General features: G+C 37.8%; 1 protein-coding gene across 1 annotated transcript; it reads left to right on the forward strand.

Moving 5' to 3' along the window:
* Window positions 1-10,429: 10,429 nt before the first annotated feature.
* Window positions 10,430-13,075, forward strand: NAP1L3 (nucleosome assembly protein 1 like 3). Its single transcript, XM_036306216.1, has one exon. It carries the CDS (start codon window positions 10,780-10,782, stop codon window positions 12,289-12,291), a length of 1,512 nt encoding a protein of 503 aa, XP_036162109.1. The 5' UTR covers window positions 10,430-10,779; the 3' UTR covers window positions 12,292-13,075.
* Window positions 13,076-16,966: the final 3,891 nt, after the last annotated feature.

Raw genomic sequence — 16,966 nt, forward strand, 5'->3', positions numbered from 1 at the left:
TATATCTTCTTTGGCTAATCCCTTCTTTAAATTCCCTTCTTTAAATTTTTATTTTCAGATAAGTGCTTATAACTGCACTATTATATATTTTCTATTATATCATTTAGAATTAAGATATTTTTTAATTGAACCCTTGTAAATTTTAGCACAATTTAATAAATTATGCTAGAAGCAATTAGGAGATTTTTTCATGTAATGCAGATACATTTCAATTAATATTTTATTAATTTTTAATTTTTTAATATTTTAATTTGAAATAATCTCATACATGTAAAAAAACTATAAAATACTACAGCATATTATATGTACCCTTCACCCAATTTCTTAGGTGTTAATAATTTAAACATAACCATTATACAACTAACAAAATTTGGAATATATTTTTCTTATAATCTCTTTAATGTTACTTAATCCATTTACTTTGTTTTTGTTAATCTTCACCCGAGGATATTTTTCCATTGAATTTTAGAGAGAGTGAAGGGAAAGGGAGAGACACATTGATTGGTTGCCTCCTGCACTTACTCTGATAGGGACTGGGGATCAAGCCAGCAACTGAGGTACATGCCCTTGACTGGAATCAAACCTGGGACCCTTCAGTCCACAGGCTAATGCTCTATCCACTGAGCAAAACAGGCTGCAGCTTAATTCATTTACTTTTAATCTATATGTGTCTTTATATTTAAAGTGGGTTTTGTTTTTGATTCGCCCTCATAATCTGTCTTTTAATTGGTGCATTTATACCACTGACTTTCAGAGTGCTTACTGATAGAGTTACTGCCATATCAGGTGGCTTCTGGGGCTTCTGGGGCCAGCGTGCAGCCCGGGATCGGATCCATCACAGGCGGCAGGCAGGCAGCATCTGGGGTCGCACACGGGGGCCTGAATGGCAGCTCGCACTGGCGGCTCACATTGCCCCGCCCTGCCTGCAGTATGCAAATTAGCCACCATCTTTGTTGGCTGTTAATTTGCATATCGCGCTGATTAGGTCCTATCAGGACCTAACATTATTATTAATATGAATGAGTTGCCAATATTCACGTAATTTCCACCCTTATGCATATTAGAATTGGAAAGTCTCTATTTGTATGGTTCCTATACTGCTTCCAAAATAGAAATCACAGTATTGTCAGAATGAAATGGCTTGAGGCTATGTAACATGAAAGGTTTCTTTATACACCATCTTGATACATAATAATATGAAAAAAATAGCAAACAATATTGAATTCTATGTGTCAGTATTAGCCCCATTTTAGAGAGAAAGAACAGAAGCAATGAAAGTGAGGTAACTTGCCCAATATCTAATACAACTAGTAAGGAAAAATCAGGATTCTAGTCCAGCAATTCTGTCTCTAGAACCTGTATCAAAATCACTTAGGTCATAAGGTCTCATGAAGAAAATAAAATGCTTAGGCTTGATTATTATCGGAATTCTCCTCTTTAACACTTAAGAAAGGGTTTTGTGAATTGTGTATATGTTGTTTGATACAAAAGTGACCATCACCTCTGAGGAGCTGTGAATTATATATTTGTTCTCACTAAAATATCTGCAGTATGGCAAGACTCATTGTTCCTCAGAGGGGTACTTAATCAAATTAATTAAATATATTTGGGTATTCTGGATGAGAATTATAGAAAATGTCAATTTGGACTTGTTCTACATTTTCCAAATATAATGCAAAATTTAGAAATAGTTATTACCACAAATATATGCATGGATTTTCACCATTAAAATCCTTCAAATTGTTCCTCCCTTTTAGTATAATTGAACAAAATGCTTTCAAACTTGCAATAAAAAAGGTTTATTTTATTTGAATTTTAGTGTAGAAATTTTTCAAGTGAGTACCATGGGAAAAAGAGTCTTGAGGGCCTTTATAAAAGCATTTCCCTTGTGATGTGAATTTACATTTTTAAAAAATGCTTGATATTTTTTTATGTTGAAAATTAACATTAAAACAAATATCCAAATTAGTAACTGATTTTCCTTCTCTGCCATGGCATTAATTGCAACTGCCCTTTTTAAAAAAAATATATTTTTATTGATTTCAAAGAAGGGAGAGGGGGAGAGAGAGATAGAAACATCAATGATAAGAGAGAATCATTGATCATCTGCCCCCTGCATGCCCCCCACTGAAGATGGATCCCACAATGTGGGCATGTGCCCTGACTGGGAATCTAACTGGAATCGAATCATAACCTCCTGGTTCATGGGTTGATGCAAAACCACTGAGCAACTGCCCTTTTAAACTCCATGCAGTTAAGGCTGTAGTGCCAGAAATGTAATTCACAAATAGTTTAAAAATCAGATGGTATAAGCATGTATCATATTCTATTCACTCGTGTATGTCTTTATTTTAGGAATGAGGAAGGATTGAGATAATTTTGCTTTGAAAACAATAGTGTGAAATAATACCCACTTTTATTACTATTTCTTTTTTGAACATAATTTATTTCCAGCTTAATAATACTTCCTATTTACCTTTTAGCAAACACGTCTCTCCTACCAGAGATGAGAAAAACAAAGGTATTATTTATACTCTTGAATAATACTCGCTACCATTCCTGTGGCTGGGCTCTAGATAGCCACACACTGGCAACTTCACAAAGTAGAAGAGCATTTGTGTTTCTTGTTTTGATTTATTTTCTAGGTTTTATTACTGTTGTTTCTTGCCCTTTTTCTCTTAGATATCTGAGAAGAGAAATGAAAGGCTGAGTATGAAAATCCTTCTGCTGTAACTGTCTCCATTGTAATAAAACTCAGATATCCCACAATTTGATTCTTATTCCCTCCCAAACATATCAAAAAAAAAAAAAAACAGCTGGGTGATTAAAATAAGTTACAATGGAATAAAATAGAGTCCAACAAACATCCACATTTATATGGACAACTAATTTTTTATGAAGGTGCACAAGTAATTCAGTAGAGAAACAATAGTCTTTTCAACAAATGATGCTGGAACAATTAAATGTTCACATGTGAAACATAATTTAAATCCATACCTTGTACCACACACAAAAATAGTTCAGATTTAAAACTTCTTTAAAAAACATGAAAGACTATATTTGTGACCTTGGGCTAGGCAAATATTTCTTTTCTCTTTAAAAAAAATATGTTTTATTGATTTCAAAGAGAGGAAGGAGGGGGGCAGAAGCATCAATGATGAGAGAGAATCATAGCTCCTGCACGCCCCTCCACTGGGGACTGAACCTGCAACCCAGGAATGTGCCCTGACCAGGAATCAAATCAAACCGGTGGCCTCCTAGTTCATAGGTCAGTGCTTAACCATTGAGCCATGCCAGCCAGCCAGGCTAGGCAAAGATTTCTTAGAACTGATACCAAACCATGATCTATTTTTAAAAAGATAAATCATATTTCATCAAAATTATAAACTTCCACCCATTGAAAAACCATGAAAGGCACTGTTAAGGGGGTGAAAAGAAAATCCATGGACTGGGAGAAAATATTTGAAGATCTTATACCTGATAAAGGACTTGTATCCAGAGTATGTAAAATATTCTTAAAACTTAAGAGAAAAATGAATAGACATTTCACCAAAGAAGATATGTGGATGGTAAATCAGTACACAACAAGATGTTCACCATCATTAATCATTACAGAAATGCAAAGTAAAACCACAATGAGATACTACTACATACCTATTAGAATGGCCACACTTAAAAAGACTGACCAGCCCTGGCCAGTGTGGGTCAGTTGGTTGGGCATTGTCCCATGCACCAAAAGAGTGCTGGTTTCATTCCTGGTCAGGGCACATGCCTGGGTTGCAGGCTCAATCCCCAGTGTGCTCTCACATTGATATTTTTCTCTCTCTTTCTCACTCTAAAAGTCAATAAAAATATTTTTTTGAAAAGACTGACCATAGCAAATGTTGGCACTCCTAGTGGGAATGCAAAATTGTACAACTACTCTGGAAAACAGGTAATTTTTATATATAATCATTTCAGAGAGGAAGGGAGAGGGATAGAAACATTAATGATGAGAGAGAACCTCCTGCACACCCCCTACTGGGGATCAAGCTCACAACCCAGGCATGTGCCCTTGACCAGAATCGAACCCAGAACCTTTCAGTCTGCAGGGCAACGTTCTATCCACTGAGCCAAACCAGCTAGGGTGAAAACAGGTAATTTCTTAAAAAGTTAAAAACACATACTATGTGACCCAGTCATTCCACTCCTAGGTATTTTTTTAAAAAATAAATGAAGCCGAAACTGGTTTGGCTCGGTGGATAGAGCGTCGGCCTGCAGACTGAGAGGTCCCAGGTTCGATTCCAGTCAAGGGCATGTACCTGGGTTGCTTCAAATATTTTCTCCCAGTCCATGGATTTTCTTTTCACCCCCTTAACAGTGCCTTTCATGGTTTTTCAATGGGTGGAAGTTTATAATTTTGATGAAATATGATTTATCTTTTTAAAAATAGATCATGGTTTGGTATCAGTTCTAAGAAATCTTTGCCTAGCCTGGCTGGCTGGCATGGCTCAATGGTTAAGCACTGACCTATGAACTAGGAGGTCACCGGTTTGATTTGATTCCTGGTCAGGGCACATCCCCACTGGGAGATGTGCAGGAGGCAGCTGATCGATGTTTCTCTTTCATCGATGTTTCTAGCTCTCTATCTCTCTCCCTTCCTCTCTGTAGAAAATAAATAAAATATATTTAAAAAAATAAAATAAATGAAAACATGTCCATACAAACACTTACACACAAACAAACATAGACGTTCTATTCATAGCAGCCCCAAACTCAAAATACAATGCTCATCAACAAATGTGGTGTATTCAAGTAATGGATAACTACTCAGAAACAAAATAGGAAAATGACTTCATGCATACAACAACATGGATGCATCTTAAAATAATTATGCAAAGTAAAAGAAGACAAGCAAGAAGGGTGATGTATAGCATGATTCCATTTATACAACATTCTAGAAAATGCAAACAAATCTACAGAAACAGATTAGACAGTTATTGCCTAGGGACATGGTGAAGGATTACAAAGGGGCATGAAGAAACTTTCAAGGATGATGAAAATTTTCATTATCCTGATTGCGGTGATGACTTCAAAGGTGTATAGATTTATTAAAACATCAGATTGTACATTTTATGTACAGTTGTACCAATTATACTTAAATGAAACTGCATTTAAAAATAATTAACTTGTGTAATCAGATAAAAACTGTCTAAATAAACTAACAAAAAAGTACAACATAAAAGTAAGTCCAAATGTAAATAAACTCGCAGTGCTTGGTTTCTTAAATATCTACAACAAAAGGTATTGCTGCAGCACTTTTCACTGTGTATTACATCTGTGTGTTTGTGAAGCAAGGGTGGTGGGTAGAATTGTGTATATGTTCATAACAGGGAAGGTGTAAGATGTCAATGAGTCATGTTCAGCCTGAATATACCAATAGATTATGTGTTAAGCATCATCTCATATAGAAGTATGAACATATAACCCACCCAAATATAAAATAATGGAAGAGAGACCATATGAGATTATGCAAGTAATTTATAGATAGCCTTATGGAAAAATAAGAATATTGTATGTGCTAAAACTAATTCTTATAAAATATTCATGGTAGAAAATATATGGTAGTATGCATAAATTCATTATATGAAGAAAATACATATTTTCCTTTAGGTACCTGCCATTATAAAATTAACTAATAAACTGAAAAAAGCTACAAAATAAATGTTACTAGATTCTTAAAGCAGTGCATATACATTAAAAGTAGAATATTGTGGCTGAGTAATATTCCATTGTATGTATGTCCCACAGCTTTTATTCACTCGTCTATTGATGGGCACTTGGGTTGCTTCCATAGCTTGCCTATTGTACATGACGCTGCAATGAACACAGGGGTGCAAACAGGGGTGGGCAAACGTAGGTTAACTTATCAGCCATCATCACTTAAAAAAAATAAATCATAAGTAAGGATACAAAATAATAACATTAATAAGACAGATAAATAATACAATAATTAAGAAATCAATAATACAATAACAAACTGTGTTTCATGTACTCACAGATGTACACCTACTTTGCCCAACCCTGTATATTCTTTCAGATTAATGTTTTTGGCACAAACAAAATAGAAACAGACTCATAGATACAGGAAACAGACTGATGGTTACCGGAAGGGAGGGGGGTCGGGAGACTGAGTGAAAAAGGTCAAGGAATTGAGAAGTACAAATTGGTAGTTACAAATAGTCATAGAGATGTAAAGTACAGCATCGAAAATATCTATAATAATAAAAGTGTAATATGCTAAATAGACTAGACGTTCTTCCGGAGGTCCTCCTAGACGACCTTCCAGATGAAGCTGTGGTGGTGGGGACCAAGGCAGAGGTGGCCACTCTGACGGCAGGGGCCGAGGCAGCTGCTGCAGCGGGGGCTGAGCCCCTTGCATGACTTTAGTGCATCAAGCCTCTAGTAGCCAATAATCCTATATAGTAAAAGGGTAATATGCAAATCGATTCTAACAGCAGAACCACTGGGAATGACTGGTCACTATGACAAACACTGACCACCAGGGGGCAGACGCTCAATGCAGGAGCTGCCCCTTGGTGGTCAGTGTGCTCCCACGGGGGGAGCTCTGCTCAGCCACAAGCCAGGCTGCCAGTTGCCAGTACAGCGGTGGTGGTGGGAGCCTCTCCTGCCTCAGCAGCGCTAAGGATGCCTGACTGCAGCTTAGGCCTGCTCCCCGCTGGCAAGTGGACATCCCCCGAGGGCTGCCAGGCTGCCAGAGGGATGTCTGGATGCCAGCTTAGGCCCAATCCTGCGGGGAGTGGGCCTAAGCCAGCAGGTGGTCATCCCCTGAGGGGTTCCAGACTGCAAGAGGGCACAGGCCGGGCTGAGGGACCCCCCCGAGTGCACAAATTTTTGTGCACCGGGCCTCTAGTATTGATATAACTATGTACGGTGTCAGGTGGGTACTGGAAATATAGGGGGGTACACTTTATAAAGTATATTATTGTCGCCTAACCACTATGCTATACACCTGAAACTAATACAAAATAATATTGAATGTAATTTTTTAAAAAAAAATAGACTGTTGTGGTTAGAAGTAAGCTATATTCTATGGTTTATGAAAAAAAATACTTCCAAACTGAAAATTTGAATAGTTTATTAATGTATTATCTTTGTATGAGGTTTTCACAAGTTTTTGTCTCTTTTTATTTTCTGTTCCACTCCAAACTTTTCTGTATCAGTTTAAGTGATTAAGTACTAATTCTTGAAAAGCATCTAAACAACTCTCCGAGTAGATTTTAAAATGAAAGCTGTAATTGGGCCATCTTTGTCAAATATTAAGTTAGAAAAGGGTATTTTCTAAGAGTCACAATTGCCTGAAATCAAGGCCAAAATTATTTTACCTATAGGATTTCACCATCAATTAATTTCTTTATTATTTCAGTGATAAACAAGCAATGGATATGAAAAAGCAATGCTCAAATAAGCAATAAACATATAGAAAGACATTTAATCTTATCACGAATCTAGGAAATACAAATACATAATAATAAAAAGTTAATTTGGAGATATTCATTAAAAATGTGAATAATGGTCTCCTCTCTGTGTCTTTTGAATTACTTTATTTTAACCCTCATCCCAAGATATGTTATACTGATTTTAGAGAGAGGGGTGTGGGGGGGAGAGAGAGAGAGAGAGAGAGAGAGAGAGAGAGAGAGAGAGGTATGAGACAAACATCGAATACACAACCTATGCATATGCCCTGACAGGAATTGAATTGGCAACACTTCGGTGCACGGGAAGCTCCAACCAACTGTGCCACACCGGCCAGGGCTGTTTTGAGTATCTTTTAATTTCTTATGTGACTTTCAATGTACTATCTGACTTTTTCCAATGTATATAATTTTGACAAAATATAAAGTTAGTAAAAAATGCCTCAATAATTGTTTGCAAAAACATTATGGCCAACAGATAAGAAAATTCAGAAACAAAACCAAGCAATTCAGTTAATATGATAAAAGTGATATTTTTCAAATAAGTGTATGACAATATGATTATAAAATAAATGGCACTAAGAAAATTATAATATATATATGCTGGCTAATACACACACACACATACACACACACATATACACACACACACATATGTATATGTAACTCAGTACTTATTACAAAATACTTATTCCTGATGTTACAAAATTTAACATGTATTTTAAACCATTAAAGTACTATAAAATATAAGAGCAGTCATTAAAATAGATATTCATCATTTAAATAAGAATAAGTTATAGAACAATATTTGTGGCATAATCCCACTGATTTCCATAGTATATGTTTTGAGTAAAAGTATGAAATGAAAGGATACACATAGTAAATTTTATTCACCATTATATCACCATCTTCTACCACATGCGCCTGGCAGATGGTAGCCACAAAAATATATTAGCTGAATGACTAAATAAATTAGCTCATATGCATTCTTGCTGTGACTGTAAGTTGAGATAACTTTTCTGTAGAAAAGTTTGGCAATATGTATCAAAGAAAAAATGAGTGTACAATTTATTCTAGCACTCCTATCTCTAGGAATTCATCCTATGACTGTTACAAGCCTGTGTAGTAAGTATGCAGAATTAAATATTTTTAATAACAGGAAAAAATATGTATGTTAGTGGAGAGGTGGTGTGGGAAGTATCTGCCTTACAACAGGACTCTGGTCAAATAAATTGAGGTAAATGTTTTCATGGAATATGAATCTATTTTAAAATAAGATGTTGATCATTTACCATGAATATATAGTTGATATTAATTGATAAATGCGCTGATTGCAAAATTTAATGTGATGTCACATAGATAAAACAGCATATCTAAATAGGCTGGTGTGTATTTGTACAAAGATATTTCTGGAAGGAAATGCATCAAAATGCTAACAATGTTTATCATTTGGTTGCTAAGACTGCATTTTTACTCATTGAAATTTTCTATATTATATATTTTTAAATGCTTCTATACTTTGACAATCAGAAATAAGCAATAAAAATCACTTACAAAATAGAAAATAAAAGTATTCCCTAACTTATGATGACTAAATGACAAAGCACAAATCTTATAATAAAAAATAACACAAAGGTTAATCTAATTCAACACATTTTATTTTTTGATTTACTACTTGTATTCGTGAGCAGGTTTAGATAGTGAATGTGAGTAATTAGGTTATTTTCTACATCAGTAGATCAAATCACCTCTGTGGACTTTTCTGCTTCCCTAGAAATATCAAAATATCTTCCAATTAAGTCTTTAAAAGATGACATCCTGTGAAATTTTACTCATATACAGATAGGTAATTTTTGTCATTCATAAAAATGGGCTAAAATATGTTCCTTACCTTTCAATGAAAAGTAAACACTGGTCTTTTGGGTTGTACCAAGGGAGTTGTTCTGTAGCAGAAAAGAATCCTGTAAATAAAAATAACACATACCTGTTTTTAAAGTTCATTTTGCAAAAGTTTATTCACATATTAATGAATTTGTAAATCATACTACAGTTTGGCTAGCATTCACAATGTTAGAAGGAAATTGGTGGCAGAAGACATTGTAAAGTATAGCCTGATCGAGGATGCGCTTTCACTAGCACAAATCCCCCCTCCCATCCTGCTGTTCCTGGAATTAAAAACTGCTGCAAAAAAAGTATAGAGCAAACAGTCTGCCTTTAAATAATACTACCTAACAATGAATACTCTTTTATTTTATCTACAAGGCTGTTGTAAGCATTGAGAAAGGCTACGAGGCAAGTCATCAGCAAGGTTGGGTATATTATATGCCAGCTTAAAAAGAAAAATATAGTAAAAATGGTGTAACTGACTCACGGCAACATGGGTTCGCAAACCTTGTAGATGGATATAAACCAGGCTTGCCAGACATCACAGACAGCACTTATTAAAACTGCTACGTGGAATGCAATATGCCTGCTTTCTAGCCCCTCCCTCCTTTGCCAATAAACGACTGCCCCTTTATTTTCAGTGTAAAAATACATGCTCATAGAATATTTCGATAAAGAGATTTTAAAAAGCATACATAATCACACTGCCCAATGATGCCATTTGGAGTATTTTCATCCAATTGTTTAAAAACAGGTTTTTGTGAGAGGCCAGACAGGAGTTCTGGATGAGCAGACGGGAGGACACTCCTCTTCCCTTGTTAGAAACAATGGCTAGTATTTTTACCACTTATCTAAGCTTTTCTTTTTAAATTATAAAACTATAAAGATAGAATTTTGAGGGGAAAAACGTCTTCCAGGGGTGTGTGCCTCAGCTACCGAGGAGCGTCTGGGAAGGTGGGCGGAGCCTGGAGGGGGGGAATAGTGTTTGGTCATTCATTGGGCTTAGCTATTGTCAATCAAGCATGCCCAGCAAATGAGGTGCCAGCTAAAGGAACACTGGGAACTAAATTAACGGGAGGTAGAACTGAAAGGGGAGGGGGATTGCGATCAAAACATTGGAGAGATCTCGGGGTCTCACACTGCACCATCCAGCTGCCTCACGCCTCTGTCCGCCGCTGCGGCAGCCGGGAGAGCGTTGTCACCGCTGCTCTCGCACAGGTCTGCGGCCACTGCTCGCTGCCTTCACGCCATCTCTCGCCGCTGTCCAGCCCGCCAGCCCTGCGCCGGCTGCTGTAGTTGCTGCACCGCCTCCTCATCCGGAGCCTCCGCCGGCCAAGCATCCGTGAGTCATTTTCTGCCCTTCTCTGGGCGCGCGGTTTCAGCGGTAGTTGTCACCTTAAGAGGGTTGCAGGCTTGCAAAATGGCAGAAGCGGATCTTAACATGGTCTCGGAACCTGCCGCCCAGGGGGTCGCTGAAGAGGTGAAGGCTAGCTTGTCCAGTGATTCCGGGGAAGAATCTGACAGCAGTAGCTCTAGCGGCAGCACTGGTAGCAGCAGCAGCAGTAGCAGCAGTAGCAGCAGCAGCAGCAGCAGCAGCAGCAGCAGCAGCAGCAGCAGCAGTAGCACCACCACCACCACCAGCAGCAGCACCAGCGGCAGCAGTAGTCTCAGCCGCTTCTATGGAAAGAGGAGGGTACCTGAGCCTTCTAGAAGGGCGCGGTGGGCTCCGTCGGGTAACAGTTTTGTGGATCGGCTGCCACAGGCGGTTCGAAATCGTGTGCAGGCGCTCAGAAACATTCAAGATGAATGTGACAAGGTAGACGCCCTATTCTTAAAGGCAATTCATGGTCTTGAAAGAAAATATGCCGATCTCAATAAGCCTCTATATGATCGGCGATCTCAAATCATAAATGCAGAATATGAGCCCACAATAGAAGAATGTGAATGGAATTCAGATGATGAGGTGTTCAGCAGTGATGAAGAGGTGCAGGACGACAGCCCTAGTGAAATGCCTGCCTTAGAGGGTGAGGAAGAAGAGGATCCTAAAGAAAAAACCGAGGTAAAGGCTGAAGAAACGGAGGTTCCTAAAGAAATTCCTGAGACAAAGGCTGAAGAAAAAGCCCAATCGAAAGATCTTCTGGAGGCAAAGACTGAAGTAAATGAAGAGCCTAAAGAAGTCCCCCAGGCAAACGCAGAAGAAAAAGAACAGCCTAAAGCAGCAGAGGCTAAGGAAAGGGCTGCAGTAAAAGAGGCTCCTAAAAGAGTTCATGAGGTCAGGCCTAAAGAAAGAGTGAATCTGAAACGAGCTCGTAAGGGAAAGCCTAAGAAAGAAGAACCTAAAGGCATCCCCAACTATTGGCTGACTGTTTTAAAGAATGTTGACAAGCTCGGGCCCTTGATTCAGAAGTATGATGAGCCCATACTGAAGTTCTTGTCAGATATCAGCCTGAAGTTCTCAAAACGTGGCCAGCCTATAAGTTACACAATTAATTTTTATTTTCTGCCCAATCCATACTTCAGAAATGAGGTGCTGACCAAGACATATATCATAAAGTCAAAGCCAGATTACAATGATCCCTTTTTCACTTGGGGATGGGAAATCTATGATTGCAAAGGCTGTAAGATAGATTGGAGAAGAGGAAAGGATGTTACCTTGACAACCACCTACAGTCGCACAACTGCCACTGGAGAAATTGAATTCAAGCCAAGAGTGGTTCCTAACTCATCATTCTTCAATTTCTTCAGCCCTCCTGAGATTCCTAAGATTGGAAAGCTGGAGCCACGACAAGATGCTATCCTTGATGAAGACTTTGAAATTGGTCAAATTTTACATGATAATGTCATTCTGAAATCAATCTATTACTTTACAGGAGAAGTCAAGCGTGCCTATTACAATGGTAAAGATTATGGAAACAGGAAATACAGAAAATAAAGAGGCTGCCTGAAAGAATTTTCAAGATCTCAAAAGTTCAAGAAGAAGTGAAACCTGCTCTATCACCTCATTACTAGTGTTCTTTACAGTCTTGTGTTTTTGTATTTTCTTAGTAGTCTAAAAAAGTATCTTACAATGTCTAAGTATCACTTTATTCTATATAGCCTGTTGCTGTGTGATATTCTCCAAAACCTGTAAACTGCTGTCAGTTATTTAAAGCATGTCAATTTGGTGCTACAGAGTTTTTATTTTTGTGAAGTCCTTTTGTCATGTTCCTACTAGACTGTATCTGTGAAAACTGTCAGAATTAACTGAGACAAATATTTGCTTGAACAAAACAATGTTCCTGAAGTACCAGGTGTTGTTATTTTTTCCAGCCCAGAAGTCTAAGGATTTAAATCTGCTTGCACTAGCTGTGCCTTCATTATTTTGCTATAGAAATACAGTACTTATATTAACTAGAACAGTGCATTGTGAAATTTGCTTGCAAAAATTAGCATACATTTAAGAATGTCCATACAGACTATACATATGACTATGATTTTATTTATGTGAGTGTTCTATAAATTTAATCATAATGAAGTAATTGCTTACCACTGAGGTATTAATATGACACAGTATTTTAAAAAGTTTCTTCATTTTATGCTGTGTAATTGTAAAGTTACTAACAACATTTGTAATATGTTCTACTTTGCCTTTCACTGAAAATGATCACTTTACATCACTTGATATTTTCATGTACTTCTATTGCAACCTAAAATAAATAAATGTCAAATAAAGTGTATCATGCTATAAAAATCTAACATTATTTCCTGATTATAAAAAGTAGTGCTTATTATAGAAAAAGTAGAAATACTGAGGAAAATGGATTTTTTTAAAATGGATTTTTAAAATATAACTATTATAACATTGTTCTACATTTCCCTGGAAATTCCACTGATTTTTAGAGTGAGTGGGAGGGGGACAGGCAGAGAAATGGGACTGGGGAGGAAACAAGACCAGGGAGAAAGAAAACAAGGGGAGATGGGAGGGGGAGGGAAAATGGAGGAAGGTGGGATAAGAGAAAGTGGAGAGGGAGAGGGGAGAATGAGGTAAGTGGAGTGAGGAGGAGGGAAGAGTAAGGGAATGGGAGGAAAGTATAAAGGGAAGAGGGTGGGAAGGAGGAGGAAGGGAAAGGAGAATGGGGGAGGAAGGTAGAGAGGTGGGGGGAGAGGGGTTGAGAGGAGAATGGGGAAAGGGGAGGAATGGACAAGGAGGGTGAAGAATGGAAAGGATGGGAGAAGGTGGGGTAGGAAGAAGGGGAGAGGGAGGGCAGAGGGCAGGAGTACCTCACTCAGAAAGGACTTCTATATAAGCTGTTGCTTTCACTTCCAAGAGCAGGATGGGAAAATGACCCAGGCCATGCTCCACCTTGACTGGAGAGGAGGTCACACTCCCAAGGTGGGCTTATTTTTTTTTATAGGTAAGATCATCCTCTCAAGCCTTCTACATGGTACAGTTGCTTACAAGGTAATTCGATTTTAAGATTTTGATTTGAAATTGGTATGAGGAGGAGGGCCCATAAACTCAATTTATCAGAGGTTTTGCTCTGGGCACAAAGGCACAATCACAATAAACACTAAAGTGCTATTTTATTTCACATTTGCCATTTCATTTTCCACAGGTATTTATTTTCCTTCAAGACCTTACAGGAAAGAGATGTGGTAGGAGAAAGACAGGATTTGGGAATTCCTGGGTCTCTAGGCAATGAAATTACATAATAGATTTTCCCAAATCACACCATATGTAGTTTAGTATTTTGCTTTTATCACTGCTTAACAATTGTGCCCCCCCCACACACACACACACCATATCTATAAATGTAAAGATCTTAAAACCCATAACCAATTACAAATGTTTGGATTTTTAGGTTGTTAGGATTTATACAAAATCAGGAAGCAGCTGATTGCTTTTAGCCATAACATCGCAATGTTGAGAGCACCTTTGTTTTATTTCTGAGATTTTTGCGTGCATCAAAAAATGGGAATGGCAGCAGATTTACTTATATGCCAGGGCCCAAACGAAGACTATAATAAATATGGTGTACTTGACTCACTGCTACAGAGGTCCCCAATTCAGATATATGCTGGAAAAAATCACCTGAGGACATTTTTCCATTGATTTTTAGAGTGAGTGGGAGGGGGAGAGGGAGAGAGAGAGAGACAGAAACATCAATGTGAGAGACACATTGATTGGTTGCCTCCCACAGGAGCCCTGAGTAGATTGGAGCCTGCAACCAAGGTCTTGACCAGAATTGAACCCAGGACTCTTCAGTCAGTGGGTTGATGGATGCTCTGTCCACTGAGCCAAACTGGCTAGGGCTGTATTTTCCAATCTTAAAAGACTGAGTGTCATTATCAATATTTGCACAATAGAAGCAGAAATGCAGAAAATAAAATTCATTCAAAAGCACACTACAGTAAGATATGCCCTGTAGGTAGATTGGTGTATTTTTCTCACAGCCCGTCTCTTGATTGGGTTTTATCACAAGTTCATAGCTCAAATCAAAAGGTGAATTCAAGTTGGGTGGGTGTAAGAGGATACTTGGAAAGACAGATTATTGATATTTTTACTTTTTCAGGTTAAGCCTGGGGGACTGGCAGCAGGTGCTAAGGACATTTTCATCAGTAAAGCTAGGATTCTGGAAATGCAAGCTGTCTGTTAGGGGCTATGACCTCCCTGGCTAGTGGGCGTGCATGGATAGAGCCCTGGAAACTCGTTGGGCTTGCACAGTCGTTGGGCTGCAGTTTGACCATCACACTTGCTCAGCCAATGAATGATGTCAGAAGGAGGAGCTGACTGGTAACACGGCTCAATGGCAGGGGCCAGGGCATGAGAATAGCTTATAAGGAGTCTTTTTCCTCACTATTCTGGTGCTCTATTTTTATTAGCTGTGATCCAAGGCTGTGGCCAGCTGATCCCTCTAAGGCCCCCAACCCTACAGAGAAGGTCATCATCTCTTCCTCCTCTGCTGAGGTGGTGGCCACTTCCTCTGTGAGTTCTTTCCCATCCAGGCATCCAGGACAAAAGTTCGCTCTTTTCCTTCAAGGTGGCAGAATTAGATAAGGAGGGGCTTTCCTAAGCAGCAAGGGGTAATGGCCGCAAGTGTCAAGCTAAGTGACAACACAAATAGTCAAATGATGCAAATTCCCATTTCTGTGAGGGCCTAGCATGCTGTTGCCTTGCCCTCAAAAGGCCTCAGGGACCATGTGATAAGAGAGAAGCCTGGCTTGAAAAGGAACTGAAGGTTCCTGGAAAAAAAGTATAAACTGTCACTCGATGAAGTGTTTGTACCCACTGGCCCATGTATTAGGACAATCTGCAGTGTAATAACTTCAACACACTTATGCATTACCAGTACATCAAATTTTATGTTTTGTATTTTTGGTAGTGTACTAATATGTTTTTAAATTTCAGCAATAAAAGAATTGAAGTATCAAGCATATGGAATTTGAAGTATACTTTTCTTCAAGAGATGCAGAACACAGCAAATTCTCTAAAGCATCTTTGTCGATTGTTATGCAGTTTAGTCCATATGATGCCTTTTTGTCATATAGCTTTTACAGAGTAACTGGGGAAATGATCAGAGCTCTTCACTGAAGTTAATAGATACTTAGGGGGGAGCATACTTGAAGAGCCTATCCAAGTGGATTGGCCTCCAGCTCAGAAGTAGGAAGGGTTTAAGTCAACCTTGCACCAGGTGTGGTTTAGTTATGCTCCGGCACATTACAAAATTGTATCACTTGAATAAAGTAGCATAGAGTTAAGACTTTTCAAGTACACATTAATATCAAGTTTCCTACATTATGTTTTTGAATTTTGCATGGCCCGGACTTAAAAAGAAAAGGATAAACATAATGAAGCTGTTATTTTCCACTGTGATGCTAATAAGAGTGTTTTTCTCATCTTTACTCATGCTTTATACAAATTAAGGTGATTAAGTATATTTTCTTCGCACTATGCTTCGCTGAAAAGTTGTCATTTTATTATTATTTTATTACATCTTCTGATTATAAAATATGTTTATTATAGAATATTTGGAAAATATACTGAAAAGTATAAAAATGAAATAATGCTAAGGTCAAAGGTAACCATGTTGTACATGGAAAATAAATATCTATATCTATCTTTAGTAACATGATAACTACTATCCCCTTGCAACACTTTCTATATTAGTTTATGTAAACATTCTTTAAAACATATATTAAAAATGGATATACCATAATTTATTGCATCAGTTTTTTGTATGATGGGCAATTAGAAGCATCTTTTTTTTTTAATGGATTAGTAACTCTAAGCACTATCTTGAATTAAGGACACATGTTGCTGCATATGTTGAAACATTTCCCTATTTGATTTTTTTTATCTTTCCCTGCAGAAGAGTTTTAATGTTAATGTGCAGTAGTTACATTTATTTATTTTTCCTTGTGGATTTTGGGTATTTGGCTTAGAAAGACCTTTCCACAGCGATATTTTTTAAATTGCTAATATTTTCTTACAGTGCTGTTATGGGTTCATTTGAAGCTTTAATCTTTCTGAGATCATTTTAGAGTGAAGACTGAGGTAGCTATACCACTTTTTTTCTCTCAATACAACTAAACAGTTGTTTCAATGCCATTAATGGAATTATTGCAGA

This window comes from Myotis myotis, unplaced genomic scaffold (assembly GCF_014108235.1).
Source record: "Myotis myotis isolate mMyoMyo1 unplaced genomic scaffold, mMyoMyo1.p scaffold_m19_p_4, whole genome shotgun sequence".
NCBI classification, from domain to species: Eukaryota; Metazoa; Chordata; class Mammalia; order Chiroptera; family Vespertilionidae; genus Myotis; species Myotis myotis.

Bases quoted from the DNA above. Each gene is read 5' to 3' on its own strand.
- NAP1L3 (XM_036306216.1), top strand. From the start codon at position 10,780: ATGGCAGAAGCGGATCTTAACATGGTCTCGGAACCTGCCGCCCAGGGG.